This window comes from Rhinatrema bivittatum, chromosome 5 (genome assembly GCF_901001135.1).
Source record: "Rhinatrema bivittatum chromosome 5, aRhiBiv1.1, whole genome shotgun sequence".
NCBI classification, from domain to species: domain Eukaryota; kingdom Metazoa; phylum Chordata; class Amphibia; order Gymnophiona; family Rhinatrematidae; genus Rhinatrema; species Rhinatrema bivittatum.
In genome coordinates, this window is record NC_042619.1 from 292333147 (window position 1) to 292351562 (window position 18416).

At 43.6% G+C, this 18416-nt stretch overlaps 1 protein-coding gene across 1 annotated transcript in view; it reads left to right on the plus strand.

Annotated features, from left to right (window-relative positions):
• The window catches only part of LOXL2 (lysyl oxidase like 2), a 177674-nt gene that overhangs the window by 139735 nt on the left and 19523 nt on the right, over positions 1-18416 (plus strand). Inside the window, exon 10 of the mRNA XM_029604127.1 lies at positions 25-268. Within this exon, the coding sequence (XP_029459987.1) occupies positions 25-268 (244 nt within the window). The remainder of the gene's footprint in view (positions 1-24; positions 269-18416) is intronic.

Below are 18416 nucleotides of genomic sequence, written 5' to 3' on the forward strand. Positions count from 1 at the left end.
TCTGGATTTCTTCTTTGCTGCCAGCTGCACCTGACCTCGTCTTGAATGCTCCTCTTGTTGAGCAGACAACCTACTTGGAGGACCGTCCAATGTTCATGCTGCAGTGCGCTCTCGAAGAGAACTGTTTATCATCCACGGCCGCCACAACCCACCCCAGCACTGGCTACAGGAGGCTACTGCGCTTCAGCTCTCAGATCCACAACAACGGCCAATCAGATTTCCGTCCCAAGAACGGTCGCCATGCCTGGGTCTGGCATGACTGTCATAGGCAAGTATTCATTTTTCAGCATCTCCGTTAGCTGTTGTTGTAATTTTCTTGCTCTTGGTTGGAATTGTTGTTGTTGAATGTATGAGCAGTGCTTACAAAGTGATTTTTCGTTTGAAAGGTGCACAATCATGGACTTGCTACCTGCAGCTTGAGGATGCAGTTTCAGCTTGATCAGCTTTTGGAGTTAGCTAAGGTGAAGTGACCACATGTACAAAGAGGGCTGCCAGTCCCGACATGTTGCTCCTCTTTGGTTGTCCATTAATCTCTCTGTGGCCTCTTGAGCAATAGAGCTGAGGCTGGCCACAGGGGCATGATTACTGATTCTTCTTGAAGACAAAGGTAGCTCAGGAATGGCTTTTACAACACAGGAAAGATGCTAGTCAGTAATGCATTGGCCACTAGGGCACATACAGAAAGACTGGGTGGAAAGAGATTAACCTAGCTAGCTTATGGCTTACATAGTTCCAAGGTACAAGAAGTGAGGAAAGCTCTTTAAAAGCAAGACTGGTTTGCAGAGAAGACCCAGAATGGTAAGGAGTTTGTCAGATATCTAAGACTCTAGCACAGTGGATGTGAAGAGCTAAAGAAAGTTTGAACAATAATGAGCAGAGGAAAAGGAGAGAAGAAGGCAGAGGCATTTATTTTGACCAGGGGTGGCACTTGCTTTCCCATGTTTTGTCAAGTCAGGCGTCCAGTGATCTTCTGCCACTTCTGCCTAAGTAATACGGATGATTCCTTCCCTCCCATTTTTCCCAGGATTAGTTGAATATGTTTAAGATGCCCATTTATGGGTCCGTTTTAAATATGGCTGCGAGTTGTAACTAACCGTGCCTCTTCTTCCACATGACGAAATGCTGGCTAAATAGCAGCGATGAGGATAGGGATCTGGGGATACTGCCGGGCATTCCCTAGAGAAGGCGAAACACCCGTGACAGCCCCAACTCTTAGCAGGACCACCAGGGAAAGAATTCTACTCTAACATTAAAACTCACAATAGTGCGGGGTGGTGGGGGGAGGGTGGAAATCTGAAAATGAATTTGCTGTGATGAGGCCAGATGTTTTGAGCACTTTTTTGGTTGTCTCTTGATTTCTTGGTTTCGCTTAAGTCTTTAATTTCAAATACTTTGATACAGAAGGGCCTAGCTCCCTTTATGCCGATTTTTGGAATCTGAAAACTCATTTCCAGCTTCAGCTAAAGACAGTGGACATGAACTGTCTCCAAGATGCCCTTTAACTCCCAGGACATAACATAGTAAATGATGGCAGATGAAGACCAAAATGGTCCATCTAGTCTGCCCAGCAGCATATGTTTAGGGTTGTAACTGCCACTCCATGCAGGTTTTCTCCAAGGAGAAATGTTACACCAAAAGTTACCACAGGTTATCTTGGTTATATTTCCATCCTCTGTATTTAGCCTTCTGACTTCCATTACATTCTTGGATTCATCATCTCTTCCTAATGTTGCTACAGAGTTTACCCCCTTGGAACGTCATATCATAACCCCTAGTTCTACGGTTTTCTTTCTAGTGGAAAAGGCTTTTTGGACATAGCTTTTCAAAGAAATAGAGGAGGCCAGTGCCTTGATAGTGAAATGGGGACATACCTCTAGAAAAAAACAAACCTTGTCTTTCTCAGATTGTATCATCCAATATCCGACCTGCTCAGATATTGTCCCAGAAACCTCAATACATACTGGGACTCTCAAAGCTGTACCACTGCATATTTACAACTCAAATGCTTCAGAGGGCCAGAAAGTAAAGTCCTTCCTCTCCAGGTTAGTTCTCTGCTGGCTTCACTGTGATTGAAGCTCCCGGCGGAGACCCTAGATGGAGGTATGTGTATTAGAGAAAGCCGAATATTCTCACATTTGCCTCTCCTTACCTCACCATTACTTCATCAACCAGGAGTGAGTCCCCAAACTATAGCCTGTGTGCCACATCCAACCTGTGGCCAAATTTTATTTGGCCCTTGGCAGCAGGAGGATGAATGGGTTACATGTGGCCTGCAGTAGTGGGAGGAGAAGCAGGTTACTGCTTCCAACTCTGATACTAACTCCCCAATCCAGCACCTTGAACATGTGCAGAAATCGCAAAGCGACATTTCCTCTTGCCTTGGATCTCATGATACATCCAAGAGGAAGCATGACCTGTGATTTCTGTACATGCTCAAGATACTGGCATGGGTAGTCACTATCAAGAGAAAGTGGAAGCATCTGAACGCATTCTTGCCACTGATAGGTGAGAGTTTGGGGGGTGAGGAGCAATGTCCCACAAATGAAAAAGACAGTATCTGCTGCGTGAGCTAAAGGAGGAGACTGAGAGTTGGCAGTCAGGGAGGAGGCAGGCCTTGCGTCAGACGGCACAGCTGAAAGGAGGCCGTGAAAGGCTTGTGTCAGCAGCGCGGCTGAAGGAGGAATTGTCATTGGCCTGCTGCACAAGCCCGCAGGTGAGAAGCCAATTAGAGTTTGATGGGGTCTGACCTTGGGGAAAGGAATGGAGAGTAATGAGGTGAGAAAAAGCAGCAGACATCCAATGTCAATGTCTGTCACACTTCCACACTCACCCCTCCCCATCTCCATGAACTTCCAATGTCTATCCTCCCCCTCTCCGTCCCCTCTATCCCACCTCTCATGTTTAATCCTCCTCTCTCACCACCCCTGAAATGGCAGGGGGCAGGGCTCCTGGGGGTGTGAAAGATAGGCTGTCAGTATAATATCTCTAGATTTCTCAGACGTTATTAGTAATGACAGTCTTCTGCTTCCTCCCAGCCCTAGCATTTCAAATCAACAAAAGCCTCTCCCCACCCCATTCTTCAGTTCTGCAAAGTCCAGAGGGTCACCCCCTCCCCTGTCTCTCTCAATGATTTAAAATATTCAGTGTGGCCCTTTTCTTAAACATTTGGGGACCCCAGCATTAAACTATATAATAACTGCTCTGTTTTTGCCTGATGTGCTTTAAAACCAACAGAGCTTCCAGGATGTGTATCTGACCTACATTTCTACGGTTCATATGTTACTTTCTCCAAATGTAGACTTTATAGTCACTTGCTGCTCTCTAAGGAATCCTTGAGAAAGGAGAGCAAGGATGTTTTCCCTCCTCTTAGGTAGATCTCTGTATAAATATAGAAACATAGAAATGATGACAGAAAAGGACCAAATGGTCCATCCAGTCTGCTCAGCAAGCCTAAGGTAGTATCTGCTGCATCGTGTAGGTTACCCCCATGCTTAGCAATTTCCCAGACTGTAAAAGTCAGGGCCTTTGGTTGCTGTCTGAATCCAATGTCCCTCCCCCCCCCCCCCCCCTCTTCTGTTGAAGCAGAGAGCAATGTTGGAATTGCATCAACAATTTCAAGACTTATTGGTTAAGGGTAGTAACCACCACACCAGCAAGTTACCCCCATGCACTTTTTTCTTCATTTCCATCCTCTAGCCTTTAGAGATCCATAGTGTTTATCCCATGCCCCTTTGAAATCTTTCACTGTTTTCATCTTCACCACCTCCTTTGGAAAGGCATTCCAGGTATCCACCACCCTCTCCATGAAGAAATATTTCCTGATGTTGGTTCTCAGTCATCCTCCCTGGAGTTTAATTTCATGACCTCTAGTTCTAATGATTTCTTTCCAATGATTGTGCATCATTAAAATCTTTCAGGTATCTGTAGGTCTGTATAATATCTCCCCTATACCTCCTCTCTTCCAGGGTGCACATATTCAGATCCTTCAGTCTCTCCTCATAAGTCTTCCGATGCTGACCCCTCACCATTTTGGTCGCTCTTCTTTGGACCATATCCATCTTGTGTCTATCCTTTTTGAGATAAGGGCTCCAGTACCGAATACGGTACTCAGGTGAACCCTCACCAAGGACCTATACAAGGGCAACAACACCTTTTTCTTACTGGTTATTTCTCTCTCTATGCAGCCCAGCATTCTTCTGGCTTTAGCTATCGCCTTGTCACATTGCTTTGCTGTCTTCAGATCACCAGACACTATCACACCAAGGTTCCTCTCCCAGTCCGTGCACATTAGTTTTTCACACCCCATCACATACAGCTCTTTTGGATTACCACATCCTAGATCATGACTCTGCACTTCTTGGTATTGAATCCCAGCTGCCCTATCTTTTTCCCCTGTTCAAACTTCCTTAAATCACTTTTAATTTTCTGTACTCCTTCAGGCATGTGCATTCTGTTGATTTTAGTATCATCCGCAAATAGATAAACTTTACCTTCTATCCCTTCTGCAATGTCACCCACAAAGATATTGAACAAAACCGGTACCAAAGCCTATCCCTGTGGCACTCCACTTAACACCATTCTTTCTTCAGAGCAGATTCCATTTACCATTACACGCTGTCTCCTGTCAGTCAATCAGTTTGCAATCCTCACCACTACCTTGGCACCCACTCCCAAGCTTCTCAGTTTGTTCACGAGTCCCCTATGTGGGACCGTATCAAAAGCTTTACTAAAGTCTAAGTAAATCACAGTGGGCGCTCTTCCCTGATCCAATTCCCTAGTCACTGAATCCAAAAAATCACTCAGATTGTCTGACAGGAATCTGAGTGATTTTTTGGATCCATGCTGCCTCGGGTCTTCCTGTGACCTTTCTGTATCCTATTTACAATACCAAACCATACCGTTGGCTTATCACTGATAATCAGGTGGGCACCCAACCAGACATTAGAAACATTATCCCTGTTAGTGAACACTAGATCGAGTATAACTCCCTCCCTTGTGGGTTCCATTACCATTTGTTTGAACAGAGCCCCTTGCAGAGCATCCACTATTTCTCTATTTATGGTAGATTCCGCAGAAGGGATTTTCCAGTCTACATCCAGCAGATTCAAATCTCCAACAAGCACCACTTCTCCCTTCTTTCCCACCTTTTGGATGTCATCAACCAGATCTCTGTCTAGTTATTCTGTTTAAGTCAGAGGCCTATAGACCACATCAGTAAAAATGAAAGCACCATCTTATTTTTTTAGGACAGCCCATAATGCTTCTTCTCTACCCCATATCTCTTGCAATTCAGTTGCTTGGATATTGTTTTTGACATAGAGAGCTACTCCTCCTCCTTTCCTGTCCTCTCTGTCCTTCCTTATGAAGTTATAGCCAGGGATGGCCGCATCTCATTTATGAGGCTCTGTGAACCAGGTTTCTGTAACTGCAACTATGTCCAAGTCAGCTTCCACCATTAAGGCCTGCAGTCTGGAATTTTATTACCCAGACTATGAGCATTTGTGGTCATAGCTTTTCAACTCTTTCTCCCTATGATTGTTGTTCTTCCTAATCATTTTTTTTTTTGCTATTTTGAATTGATTGATTTTATTGTTTTCTTCTCCCAATTCCTGTATTGCTTGGGGTGACATGGCAATTTCATTGGCCACCTCTTGCTACCCCTGCCTTCTAGTTTAAATGCCTGATTGAATTTGCTCTGAATATCTCCTTTAGCATCCTTTTTCCGGTCAAGGACAAATATAGACCATCCTTACAGTATAAAATTTTACTGCTCCCTACACAGCCCCAGCCACCAGTGTAACCAAAACCACCTGCTTTACACCAGGTTTTGAGCCAGACATTGAAGTTATCTATATGGCAGAGCCTTTCCTTCCCCTCTCCATGAACAGATCATACTTCTGAAAAGGCAATGGTCTTAGCCATGTGTCTAATCTTTGTCCCTAGGTTTTGGAAATAGTTCAGTACTGCAAGGATACCATGTCTAGCAAGGTCGTTGGTCCTGAAATGGTTGATAACATTGATCTGGGAGAAACTACTTTCTTTTGTAATTGTGTTGACTATCTGGTTGGTATTTCTAGTGGCTGAGGATCCTGGATTTAACTGTTGTGTCCCCGTCAAAAGTATTACCCAAATTAGTTCCTCTGACCGAGTCTCCCAGCAGAAGCTGCTTCTTTTTATGACCTTTGTTAATGTTTAAGGGTTTCTGAGTACACAGGGTGACTACATCCCTTTCAGCCATCACTTCATTTTCCATTCTTGGAGCTTCTTCATTATCCAATGCAGAAAAGGTATTATGTAAGAGTCATGATGGGAAGAGTGGGTGTCTTTTTATCACAGGCCTTATTCTGCCAGAGCTCACTGTAATCCATTTATTCCTCTAATGAATCCGTGCAACTCTTGTAGATACCAGCCTTTTTTAAATTAAACACAACAACTTAACACAGACTAGCAATATCAATACTTGGAAAATTAGAGAGAGATTTCAAAGCATGCAACATAGAAATGCAGAATACAGCAACAAAGCAATCTATATTATAGCTAACTTTAAATTATTCAACTTAACTGGCTCCAAGGACAGGTAGCAGTGTCTCTATTGGCAATGCACTTCAATACTTGACTAAGGAAGTTCTTGATGACCCCTGCAAGGCACTATGAGTCACCAGCCCCAAAGGAGAAAAGCCCAATACTTTTTTTTTTTTTCAAATTAACAATCACAGCAACTTAATATAGACTAGTAGAGATGTGAATCAGAACCGGAATCGGTTCCGATTCTGGTTCCAATTCACATCGTGAAATTTTTTTCGTGCAGTCTGATCGTTTTTTTTTTATTGGCTGTGTCCGAGCCAATAAACAAAAAACCCACCCGACCCTTTAAAACAGATCCCTTAGCTTCCCCCACCCTCCCGACCCCCCCAAAAACGTTTTTAAAGTACCTGGTGGTCCAGTGGGGGTCCCGGGAGTGATCTCCCACTCTCGGGCCATCGGCTGCCACTAATAAAAATGGTGCCGATGGCCCTTTGCCCTTACCATGTGACAGGGTATCCGTGTTTCGGGGAATCCCTGATTTCTGACGACTTTGAAAATATCGTATGATATTTTCAATCATCAGAAAAAACGATTCACATCCCTATAGACTACCAATATCAACACTTGGAAAAACAGAGAGAGATTTCAAAGCATGCAGCACAGAAATGCAGAATATTAAAAGTGAAGAAGTGCCAGTGGGTTGATCCATTGCACCAGCGCAAGATTGCTGTCTCTTTATGTCCTTTTAAATAAAAGAGATATATTTATTAATGTATAGATTGTAAAACATTTATGAAGATAAGCCACCAAGGTGCTTTCTTGTAAGTTAATGCGCCTGGTGCTAGCAATGATGACTCTTATGAAATAAAAGATGCAATTTTTGTACTAGTCGGAGCAGGCAGAATTGCTCAGTTTTGTGGTCCTTTTGCTCCCAGCAGCTCTTACAGCATAAGAAAGAGCTTGCAAATTAAAGGACAGACAGTCCTGACAAGGTAAGTAGGATCAGTTAAAGATGGCAGCTGTTCCCACTGTACAAATATTGGAAGGATCTGGTCCCGTCTCCAGAGGCTTTGAAGCTTTAGGGAATCATGAAGATGATTTTCAAGATCACATAAAAGAGCCTCTCCTCCCCTTCCTCATCTGGATTATCACGATCAGTGTGTGTGTGGAGGGGAGGGGGGGGGGGATGACGACGACGACAGTTCTCCTCTGTAGCCCTAGCACCTGGCTGTGGGGCAGTGTTACAGCCTCAGAAGACATCCACTACCCTTCCAGACCCTGGATTCATGAAGTGCTCTGCAGAACTAAAGAAACTGCCTGGTATGCCGAACCACCATATCCTAAAATTCAGAGCACATGCTATAATTCTCTAAATCTATTGCTTCTATCTAGTCCTTCCAGCATCCTGAGTCACTGACTCTTAGTCGTGTCCACCATATGTCCCAGAGCCTTGGTCGCGTAGATTATATTTAATAAACATCTCATTACTCGGATGCCTGGAGCACATTTCCAAAATAAAAATAACAACAAAAAAATACACCCCATAATATTTCTCATCTATTAAGAGCCTTGGTTGGCGAGCTGTATTTGGAGAGTAGACACCAGCTATTAGGGATGTGAATCGTTTTTTGACGATTTAAAAAAATCGTCCGATATTTTTTAAATCATCAAAAATCGTTAGAGTGCGCGATACAATAGAAATTCCCCCGATTTATCGTGAAAATTTATTTATTTATTTATTTATTTAAGGTTTTTATATACCGGCAATCATGAGCACATATCTTGCTGGTTTACATGAAACGGGAGTGCATTAAATACATCAACTAGAACTGTGGTGATCGAAGGAGCAGTTACAAATAACAAGGGTAGCAGAACTTGGATAAGAAGGAAGAGATAGGAAAGAATAAACGGTTAAACGGTATACAAATAAATTAAATGCTATGTAAAAATGGCATGGAAAAATCGTTAATGGGTTAGTGTCCACTAACGGGAGTTATTTGGGGGGAGGGCGGGAAAACTGGCACACCAAAACAACCCCTAAACCCACCCCGACCCTTTAAAACTAAACCCATACCTTCCCCCACCCTCCCGAACCCCCCCAAAACTTTTTACGAGTACCTGATGGTCCAGTGGAAGCCCCGGGACCGATCTCCTGCTCTCGGGCCATCGGCGCCATTTTGGCTGCCACTAATAAAAATGGCGCCGTTGGCCCGATAAAAAAAAAACCCACTGACCCTTTAAAAATGACCCCTTTGCTTCCCCCACCCTCCCGAACCCCCCCCCCCTCCAAAACCGTTTTAAAATTACTTGGTGGTCCAGTGGGGGCGCGGGGAGTGATATCCCGCTCTCGGGCCATCGGCTGCACTAATAAAAATGGTGCCGATGGCCCTTTGCCCTTACCATGTGACAGGGTATCCGTTCCATTGGCTGGACCCTGTCACATAGTAGGAGCACTGGATGGCCGGTGCCATCTTTAAAGATGGCCATCGGCACCATTTTTATTAGTGGCAGCCGACGGTCCGAGAGCGGGAGATCGCTCCCCGAGCCCCCACTGGACCACCAGGTAATTTTAAAATGGTTTTGGGTGGGGGTTCGGGAAGCAAAGGGGTCATTTTTAAAGGGTCGGGGTGGGTTTTTTGTTTATCGGCTTGGGCGCAGCCGATAAACAAAAAACCAGTCGTGCCAGACTCTAAAAATTGTAAGATTTGAATCGGAACCGGAACCGAACCAATTCCGGTTCCGATTCACATCTCTACCAGCTATATTCCATTAATTGTCAGGCCTTCAGGAAATGTGGGTTCTCACTGTTTGCCAAGACTTAATAAATAGGATTTGAAGGACAGGCAGGAAGGGGGTTGCAGGTCAGTGCCTTTTACTTATCTCTGTGGTTCACTAGTTTTCCGAACATCTATATATCTATCTATAGATATACAGTATATAAATATAGCTTGCTCGTTGTGCATTCAAAACTCATCTCACGCTTGTCCCGAATGCTGTCCTTATTGGTTGAAGAGAATTCATTTTGTAGGTTGAAACTAAAAACTGGCTAATGTTAAATAAGGAGAAGGAAATACATACCCTACTTGAATGTAACTTGATTTGTGCTACCAATGGAAAGGTATGAGCTAAATCCAACAAATAAAATAAAAAGACTTCCCTGAACAGTTGCAAAGAGATGAGTAGCCCTCCACTCGTTTCCATGGATCTGCATAGTCATGTTGTATGTCAGTGATGGAGGTAGACGACTGTGTACACTGAAGAAGTCCATATTCAAAAGCATTTAGCAGCTCACTCAGAAGTTAGCCGGCTAAATGAAAATGTGGGCAATTATCTGCCTAAATTCTAGCCAGATAATTGTATAGCCAGCTAAAATTTTGACAGAAAAGTTAGGAGCGTTCTGGGGGTGTAATTGTGAGGAGTTGAGTTAGCTGGCTAAGTTAACTGGCTACGATATTTAAGGTTAGCCGGCTAACTTAACCAAATAAATCTGATCAGGCCAAAGAACTGTCGTAAAGTTAGCCAGCTACCTTTAAGATAGCTGGCTATATTCAATAGTGCAGCTGCACTATTGAATCTGCCTTCAAAGTTAGCCAGATAAGTTTATCCGGCTACTTTGCTACCTGGACAATGACTGAATATGGACCTCTGATGTGCCTAACTGCGTCTTCTCTACTATTTAGCATTCCTGTAGCACACAGTTTCATGGAGCTTACAGCACACACAGATAAGACAAATAGGTTTAGGAAATCTGTTTATGTCAGTAAATATAATTAAAATCAACAAAATTATGATTAGAGAGAGCCAGGGTCTAAGAAACTTCAAAAAGTTAAGTTTGTAGGTAAGACTTTTATAGCCAGAAAAGGGGGCATGACGCACCGACTCCTGGTGAGGCACAGTGTAGGATCTGAGGAGAAACCCACCAAGCATGGCTTAGCCATTCACATAACTATTTCAGCTGCCTTACGCTCCATGCTTTATCTTCAGTTTTTATCTTTATGCATCTAACAGAGTGAAAACGAAAAGGGAGGGTTTGGTCTTTCGTAATTAATGGATCATTTACTGGCATGTATTCCTCCGACGCTGCGGTCTGACTGTTGACAGGAATAGAAGCTCTTTTCCTCTCTAGTACCTGCAGTCCGTAAACAGTGAACCAAAATAAACACCTCTTTAATCGAGGCAGGCTTTTTTGGAAGTCGAGTCAGACCAAGATCTGACTTTGAGGGTGAAAAAATGCAGTCAAAACAGACAACTTCAAAGCATATCTCGCCTACCACAAAAAGCCTTCTTTTCAATATTCTCAATCCATGACCATGAGCTCTGGTGGCAGACTTATTACAAGGAAACATCAGAAAAATGGGGAAAGCCACTTAATGTAAGGGTGTAGCAGGCCCGGGAACCTCTGAAATTATTTTTAGTTTGGATGATTTGTGAAGAGAATTCTTCCTTAGGAAAAATATGCAGGTGTTGTATGTGAAGGCAAAGGCAGGCTGGCTGACCTTGGAGCAGCTGCATCTGATTTCACAAGAAAAAGACATTTGTGTTCTCCTGTTTCTTCTTTCCTACCTTTTACCTCTGGGACATTGGTTACAACACACAGTGGATTCAGCCGCATGCTTCTAAAAGTGTTTAATTTGTGCAGTGAAAGAGAGTGGTTGCCGTTTTCACATAGGGACCCTTTCTCAGCAGACCATTGAAACTGAGGTTAATTGAAAGAGAATCGACACCGCAGAGTTCTTACTATAACTGCTTTGAGCTAATATTGGAAAAGCAGGATACAAATCTGATAAGTACGTGAATAAAAAGAGCAAGGTACAGCTATGAGGGCAAATCGAGCTGGAAAAGGTACACCCTTGGACCTGCATCTGCTATTTGTGTGGGTATTTTTTTCCCCACAAAATTATGCTTGTACACAAAAATGTACGTGTGCCACATAAGTGCTAACCCCACCCAGATGCCACTCCCAGGAATGCCTCTATTCTCTGCGCGTAAAAGTATCATCGGCACTACATGCTTTCTTTTACATGCAGGTAGGATGGGCAATTTTCAAAGACGCAATTTTCACTTGCAGAAATGGCTTTGAAAATTGCTCTCTGTATCACTAGTGCACCGAGACAATGTAAATATTTTAGTTCAAAGAATTAGAACCCTCACTCCCTCAATTGATTTATGTAGTGTAAGAACGGTAAACGAAGTTCAAACAAGAAAAAGTAAAAATTCTCTCTTATATCTGTCAGAGAGCCTCACAAGACCCTATGAATAAGTTTTTCTGGATTGAATGGAGGTATTGGAGGACAGATGACCAGCAATTTGTTTGGCAGATCATCTTATTGATGAAAGAGAGCCTTGTCAGTGCTACCTTACAGTCTACTGGCTTACTAAAAGATGGGTATTTTGTCATTTTGGGTTGGGTTTCTTTTACAGCCCCAAAGTAAAAATGTTCTTATTATACTGGACTAATTCTGATATTAATGAAGTTAATGCTGTTGAACACTACTGGAACTAATGTGGTTGGGAGGATGGTGATTGGCATTAAAAGGAAAGGGGCACCCTCCAGACTAAAGTGAGTTTGCAGATCAGAGTAATACCAAGACTGAGAACTGAGAGGTGAAACCTTTCTGTATTTTTAGTTGACTTTGCCAGCTTTCACCCCGTATTCAATGATGTATTCATGGATCATACTGAGACAATCACATCTAGATAAGAAGGTCATTAGGTGATATCTGGAGGCACTCAGGTTTATTTTGCTAGCCTGACATCAGAAGGAGTGAGACCATTTGTATTTTATTAAGGGCTTCTATTTTTTATAAATTGTAAATTTAATTGTATATTTTCCAGCTAATTGGGGTTCTTTGAGAATACAGAAAATCCATGTTTTCACAGTGCGGGTGTTATTGCTGGGTACTTTTTCCAGTTGAATGCATACGTTTCTGCAGCTAAGGATCTTCAGCTAGGAAAAGGCACAAAAATGGAGTGGAGGATCCAAGGTTAGGAGCGAGAGGGGATTTAATAACGTGCCTTTCCAAACCCCAATCTAAAGCTGGTACAATCTGAGCTGGTACCTGGGATAATGGAGGGCAAAGTGGCTTGCCCAAGGTCACAACAATCATTAGTGAGAGAAGTGGGATTTAAAGTCTGGTTTTGCTGCGTCTTAGCTTTAGTGCTCTAACCACTTGGCCACTCCTCTTTCCTTAGGGTCAATCTGAACTGCCTTCACACTTCCAGTATTATAAATGAACACCTCTAACTCCTGATGTCTGAAAATCACACATTTCTCCCCCCTCCTCTTTTATATTGTAGTGAGATAGAAATGGATATGCTGGGAAACATTTTTTAAAAATGTATTTTATTTTCATGGAATGAGATGGAGAACTATAATTGTAGGAATCCTTAACTCCTGAAAGTTAGTCAAGAAATGCACAAAGTTAATCCAATAAAAAGGTGTGACCATATTTTTTGGGGTTGATCTTTAATGCCAAACTTTTATCAAAAAGAACAGGCACAGGATTAATTTGTAATATTCATGTGCCTGAGAGCTGCTTGTATGGAAATAAGAGGATCCTAACTACAACTCAAGGGAGGTTGTTTCATCACCAGCAATGATTTAAGTTTAGAAATGTTCTGGCAAAATATTTCTGCCTCCTGTTCACATAAGGATGCAATCATAGCAGCTGCTGCTAATTTACTGCTAGGCGTGGTTTTAGGAATGTTCTTGTTGGTTGACTAATGTCGGAGAGATGAGAACCAGGATACAGGTACCTTATATTTTAGCCTAGGAAATGCTGACATTTCATACTGGTTTCCTCTAATTCCTTTCACACTGCTACTACATGTGAGCTTCCAATTCAGGTTGAAGGCAACTACAGGATTTTATAAGACAGTCAATAACTAGACCCTGTTGATCCCGATGGTCAGAGGAATCCAGGTCCATAAGGAACTGCCAATTCATGCAATGCTTGCATGTAATAGGTGGCAGCTTCATGCAACTGTTAGCGTTCAGCAAGGCTCCAGCAGGCTCCGACAACGTTCGGCTCGGCGCAACATCGCACACTTCGTGGCATGACTCTGCCCCCTTTTTGTCATCAGCAGCCCAGCTGGAAGTTCCCGTGGTAGCACAGGAAAAATACTGTATTTAAAAAGAGCGTTCCAGCACAGCGTCACCTCGGCTACAGGCTTGCTTATGCTGAAGCTTCGGTGGTTCCTGCCTGCATTCTTGTCTGCGGTTTGTCTTGACCTGGATTGCTCCTTGGACTTGCCTTGTTTTGCTGCCTGCCTTTGGATCTGTTTGCCTCGGTACTCTTGTCAACTGCTGCCCCGACCCGGACTGCATCTTGAACCTGCCTTGCCTTGCTGCCTGCCTTTGGATCTGTTTGCCTCGGTACTGTTGTCTGCTGCCTGCCCCGACCCGGATTGCCCCTCGGACCTGCCTTGCCCTACTGCCTGCCATCAGATATTTTTGCTCTGGAACTCTTGCCAGCTGCCTGTTCCGACCGGACTGCCTCTCGGACAACCCTGATCATCTCACAGAATAAAGTAAGGTGGTTCTCTACCTTGGTTCCACTATCAAATCCGTAACAGTTAGCCGAGGCCATGGAACCCGTAGATCTGACTGCCTTACAAGCCATACCTGGATTAGCCTCCTGAATCCAGCAACTACAAGGAGTACTTGATCAGGTACAGGAGTTCTGGAATGGCTATCTGCTCATATGGATGCCTTGGCGCTGGCTCCATCTGGGACTCCACTGGCCGCCATACCACCACCTGCCACCTTACGTCTTCCACCTCCACCTCGCTTTAATGGAGTCCCTCTACAGTGTCGGAGCTTCCTAAACCAGCGCTGCATGCATTTTTCACTCCAAGCCTCACTATTTCCCTCAGACAAGACTAAAGTCACCTTTATTTTGTCTTTATTGGAGGGTCCAGACTTAGCCTGGGCATCACCATTATGAGAGAGAGATGATTCTATTTTGAATAACCTGGACCAGTTTTTGAAAGAAGTTCGCCTTATCTTTGATGAGTCAGGATGCTCAACTTCAGCAGCTACCAATCTTCTTCAGATCTGGCAGGGTTCTCGTTCTGTGGGGGATTATGCCACACAATTTCGGACTTTGGCAGCCGAACTTTGTTGGGGAGAGGACAGTCTTACTGCTATCTTTCATCAGGGATTATCAGAACCCATAAAGGACGAGTTAGCAGCCCAGGAGCCACCTGAATCATTGGAGGAACTGATACATCTGGCAATTCATTTGGACTTACGATTCCAGGAAAGAGTGCGAGAATGTGCATCTGCTCGGCAAACTTTTCAGTTAGCACCCATGTTTCAACAACCACTTGAGATACCCAGATCTGCGGAACCTCAACCTACACTTGAGGAACCCATGCAAATTGACTGGTGTCGACTTTCCCTTGAGGAATGACGACATAGAAGATTAAATAATCTCTGCTTATACTGCGCCGGAACAGGACATTTTGTGAACAAATGCCCTAACAAGTCGGGAAACTCTCAGACCTTGGCCAGGTAAGAAAGGCCTCCCTGGGTCCCATCGTTCCCTCTCCACAAATATTAATTCCTGTTACCATTTCCCTGTAAAAAAAAAAGAGTTTGTTCATCTTCAAGCCTTCATAGATTCAGTGGCGGCCGGCAATTTCATTGAGGAAAATCTAGTCCAGCTTCATCACATTCCCACCAAACCTTTAAAGACTCCACTCTCTATTTCTTCAGTTTCGGGTCAACCATTGGGGATCTGAATCTCCCACATCACTAAACCAGTTAAAATGAATTCTGGAGTGTTGCACCAGGAGTCCATTCAGTTCTATGTACTTCCTTCATCTATTAATCAAGTGATCCTAGGCCTACCTTGGCTAAGGTTACTTCAACCCCATCTGGATTGGGCATCCCTACAGTTAAGTAGTTGGAGTCCATATTGACATAAGAATTGTTTAATTCAAGTCAAACCTCTTCAAGTACCACCTCAGTACATGGAGTTCGTGGACGACTTTAGTCAGCAGCAAGCAGAAACATTACCACCGCATCAGATTTACTTCCCAGATAGTCTCTCCCGAGAGGGAGAGTTTACACTCTCTCCGAGCCTGAGTCTGAACCCATGACACAGTATATTCAGGAGAATCTGGCTCAGGGATTCATCAGACCATCCTCTTCAGCTGAAGCTGGTTCTTTTTCATCAAAAAAAAAAAAGATGGGTCTCTGCAACCATGCATTGATTACAGAGGGTTACATAACATTACCAAGAAGAACCGATATCTGATTCCACTTATTTCTGAACTATTTGATCGAATCAAAGGGGCTCAGATTGTTACTAAACTTGATTTAAGAAGGGCCTACAACTTAATCCAAATACGAGAAGGGGACGAATGGAAAACGGCTTTTAATACACGTGATGGACATTATGAATATAGGGTAATGCCATTTGGGCTTTGCAATGTTCCAGCTGTATTTCAAGCTATAATTAACGAAATCTTCAGAGATCTCCTGTACTCCCATGTACTTGTTTATCTGGACGATATACTAATTTTTTCAAGATCAGAGGAACAACACCAGGATCATGTACGACAAATTCTCCAATGTGTCCGAGAGAATAAATTATATGCCAAACTAGAGAAATGCTTATTCCATAAAGAACAGTTACTATTCTTGGGATACATTGTCTCCAGAAGAGGCTTATCTATGGACCCAGAGAAACTCAAAGCTATCCTAGAATGGCCTCAACCAATGGGATTCAAAGCCTTACGATTGTTAGGCTTCTCCAATTATTATTGACAATTCATTCAAGCATTTTCTACCCTAGTGGCTCCACTCACTGCCTTGACCAAAAAGGGAGCTCCTATTCACAATCGGCCGTCTGAGGCCATCCATGCCTTCCAACGTCTAAAGAGGAATTTATAAAAGACCCCTATTTACGAAACCCCGACCCAACCAAACCCTTCATTTTGTAAGTTGACGCTTCAGCCGTGGGAGTAGGAGCCATTCTTCTACAACCATCGGATTCTGGAAAATTACTCAGTTGTGCATTCTTTTCTAAAAAATGTTCCCCTGCAGAAAAAAACTACACTATTGGAGATTGGGAGCTCCTGTCGATAAAGTCCACTCTTGAAGAATGGCGACACCTTTTAGAAGGAGCCAGACAGACGATTACTATTTACACCGACCATAAAAATTTAGCATACCTGTCACAGGCTCAACATCTAAACCCTCAGCAGGCTCGCTGGGCACTGTTTTTCAGCAGGTTTAATTTCAACCTCCACTTCCGACCTGCACAAAAGAATCTGCGGGCAGATGCTCTCTCTAGAAGCTTTTAGTCCTGATAATGTTCCCAATTCACCTCGACATATTATCAACCCAGCTCAAATAATGCTTGCCGCCACCTTCACGGTGCCCACAGGTAAGATGGTGGTACCCAAACGTCTAAGGCAGAAGGTTCTCTGTTGGGCCCATGATTCTCATCTAGCTGAACACCCCGGAGTACCACGAACTAGAGATCTTGTCTCACGACATTATTGGTGGCCCCAATGGAGAATGGATGTTAAGAGATACGTGGAGTCTTGTCACATCTGTGCCACTCAGAAAACTCCCCATCAGCAGATCTCGGGGTTATTACAGCCTCTGCCTATTCCTAAAAAACCATGGACTCACATAGCCACTGATTTTATCACCCTCCTTCAGAAAAGAACATGGTCATTTGGGTTGTAGTAGACCGTTTCTCCAGAATGGCCCACTTTATTCCCCTCCCTGGACTACCTTCCGCTGCAGAACTAGCCCAGCTATTCCTACAACATATCTTTTGTTTGCATGGACTGCCGGTAAGCATCATCTCTGATAGAGGAGTTCAATTTATGGCCCGATTCTGGAGAGAACTCTGTAAGAAATTGAACTTGATTTTTCTTCAGCTTACCACCCCCAATCCAATGGTCTTACCGAATGGACTAATCAATCCCTTAAGACATTCCTTCGATCATATGTCAATCAATAGGGGTGTGCATTTGTTTGCAATGTATTGGCAATCCGCAACATATATGCCATATTCGTTGTATTCGTGGGGGTCACGAAATTTATGGCGAACCCCCACGAATACAACGTATCACTAACGAATAAACCCCCACCCTCCTGACCCCCCCCCCCCAAGACTTGCCAAAAGTCTCTGGTTGTCCAGTGGGGGTCCTGGAGCGATCTCCTGCACGTGGGCTGTCGGCTGCCGGTATTCAAAATGGCGCCGATAGTCTTTGCCCTTACTATGTCACAAGGGCTACCAGTGCCATTGGTTGGCCCCTGTCACATGGTAGGAGTAATGAACGGCCGGCGTCATCTTGTGCTCCTACCATGTGACAAGGGCCGACCAATGGCACCAGTAGCCACTGGAAAGACGCCCTTTTTCGTCGTATTTGGAAGACACTCTCAAGTTCCACTACCCATCACTACATCATCAGCATGTCCTGCAGTTACTCAAACCATCCATTCTATGGCTAAGCTTTGGGAGGAGGCACGATGCCTCTTACAAAAGACTGTTTGAAAATGAAGACTCACACCGATAAAAAGAGGAGACCGACTCCTCAACTTCAATCTGGAGATTTGGTTTGGTTAAGCACTTGAAATCTTCATTTGCGCATACCATCTTTGAAATTTGCACCCAGATTTGTTGGTCCTTTTCCCAATGACAAGCAAATCAACAAGGTCACGTTTAAACTTAATCTACCATCATCTCTATGTATCTATGACGTTTTCCATATTTCACTTCTCAAACCAGCAAGTCTGTCATGGCCCTCTAGAAAGAAAAATCCTAATACCTCGATTGTTGAAAGTGATACTCAATTCGAGGTCGAGGAAATTTTGGATTCTAAAAGAAATGAACTCTGCAATATTTGGTCTCCTGGAAAGACTA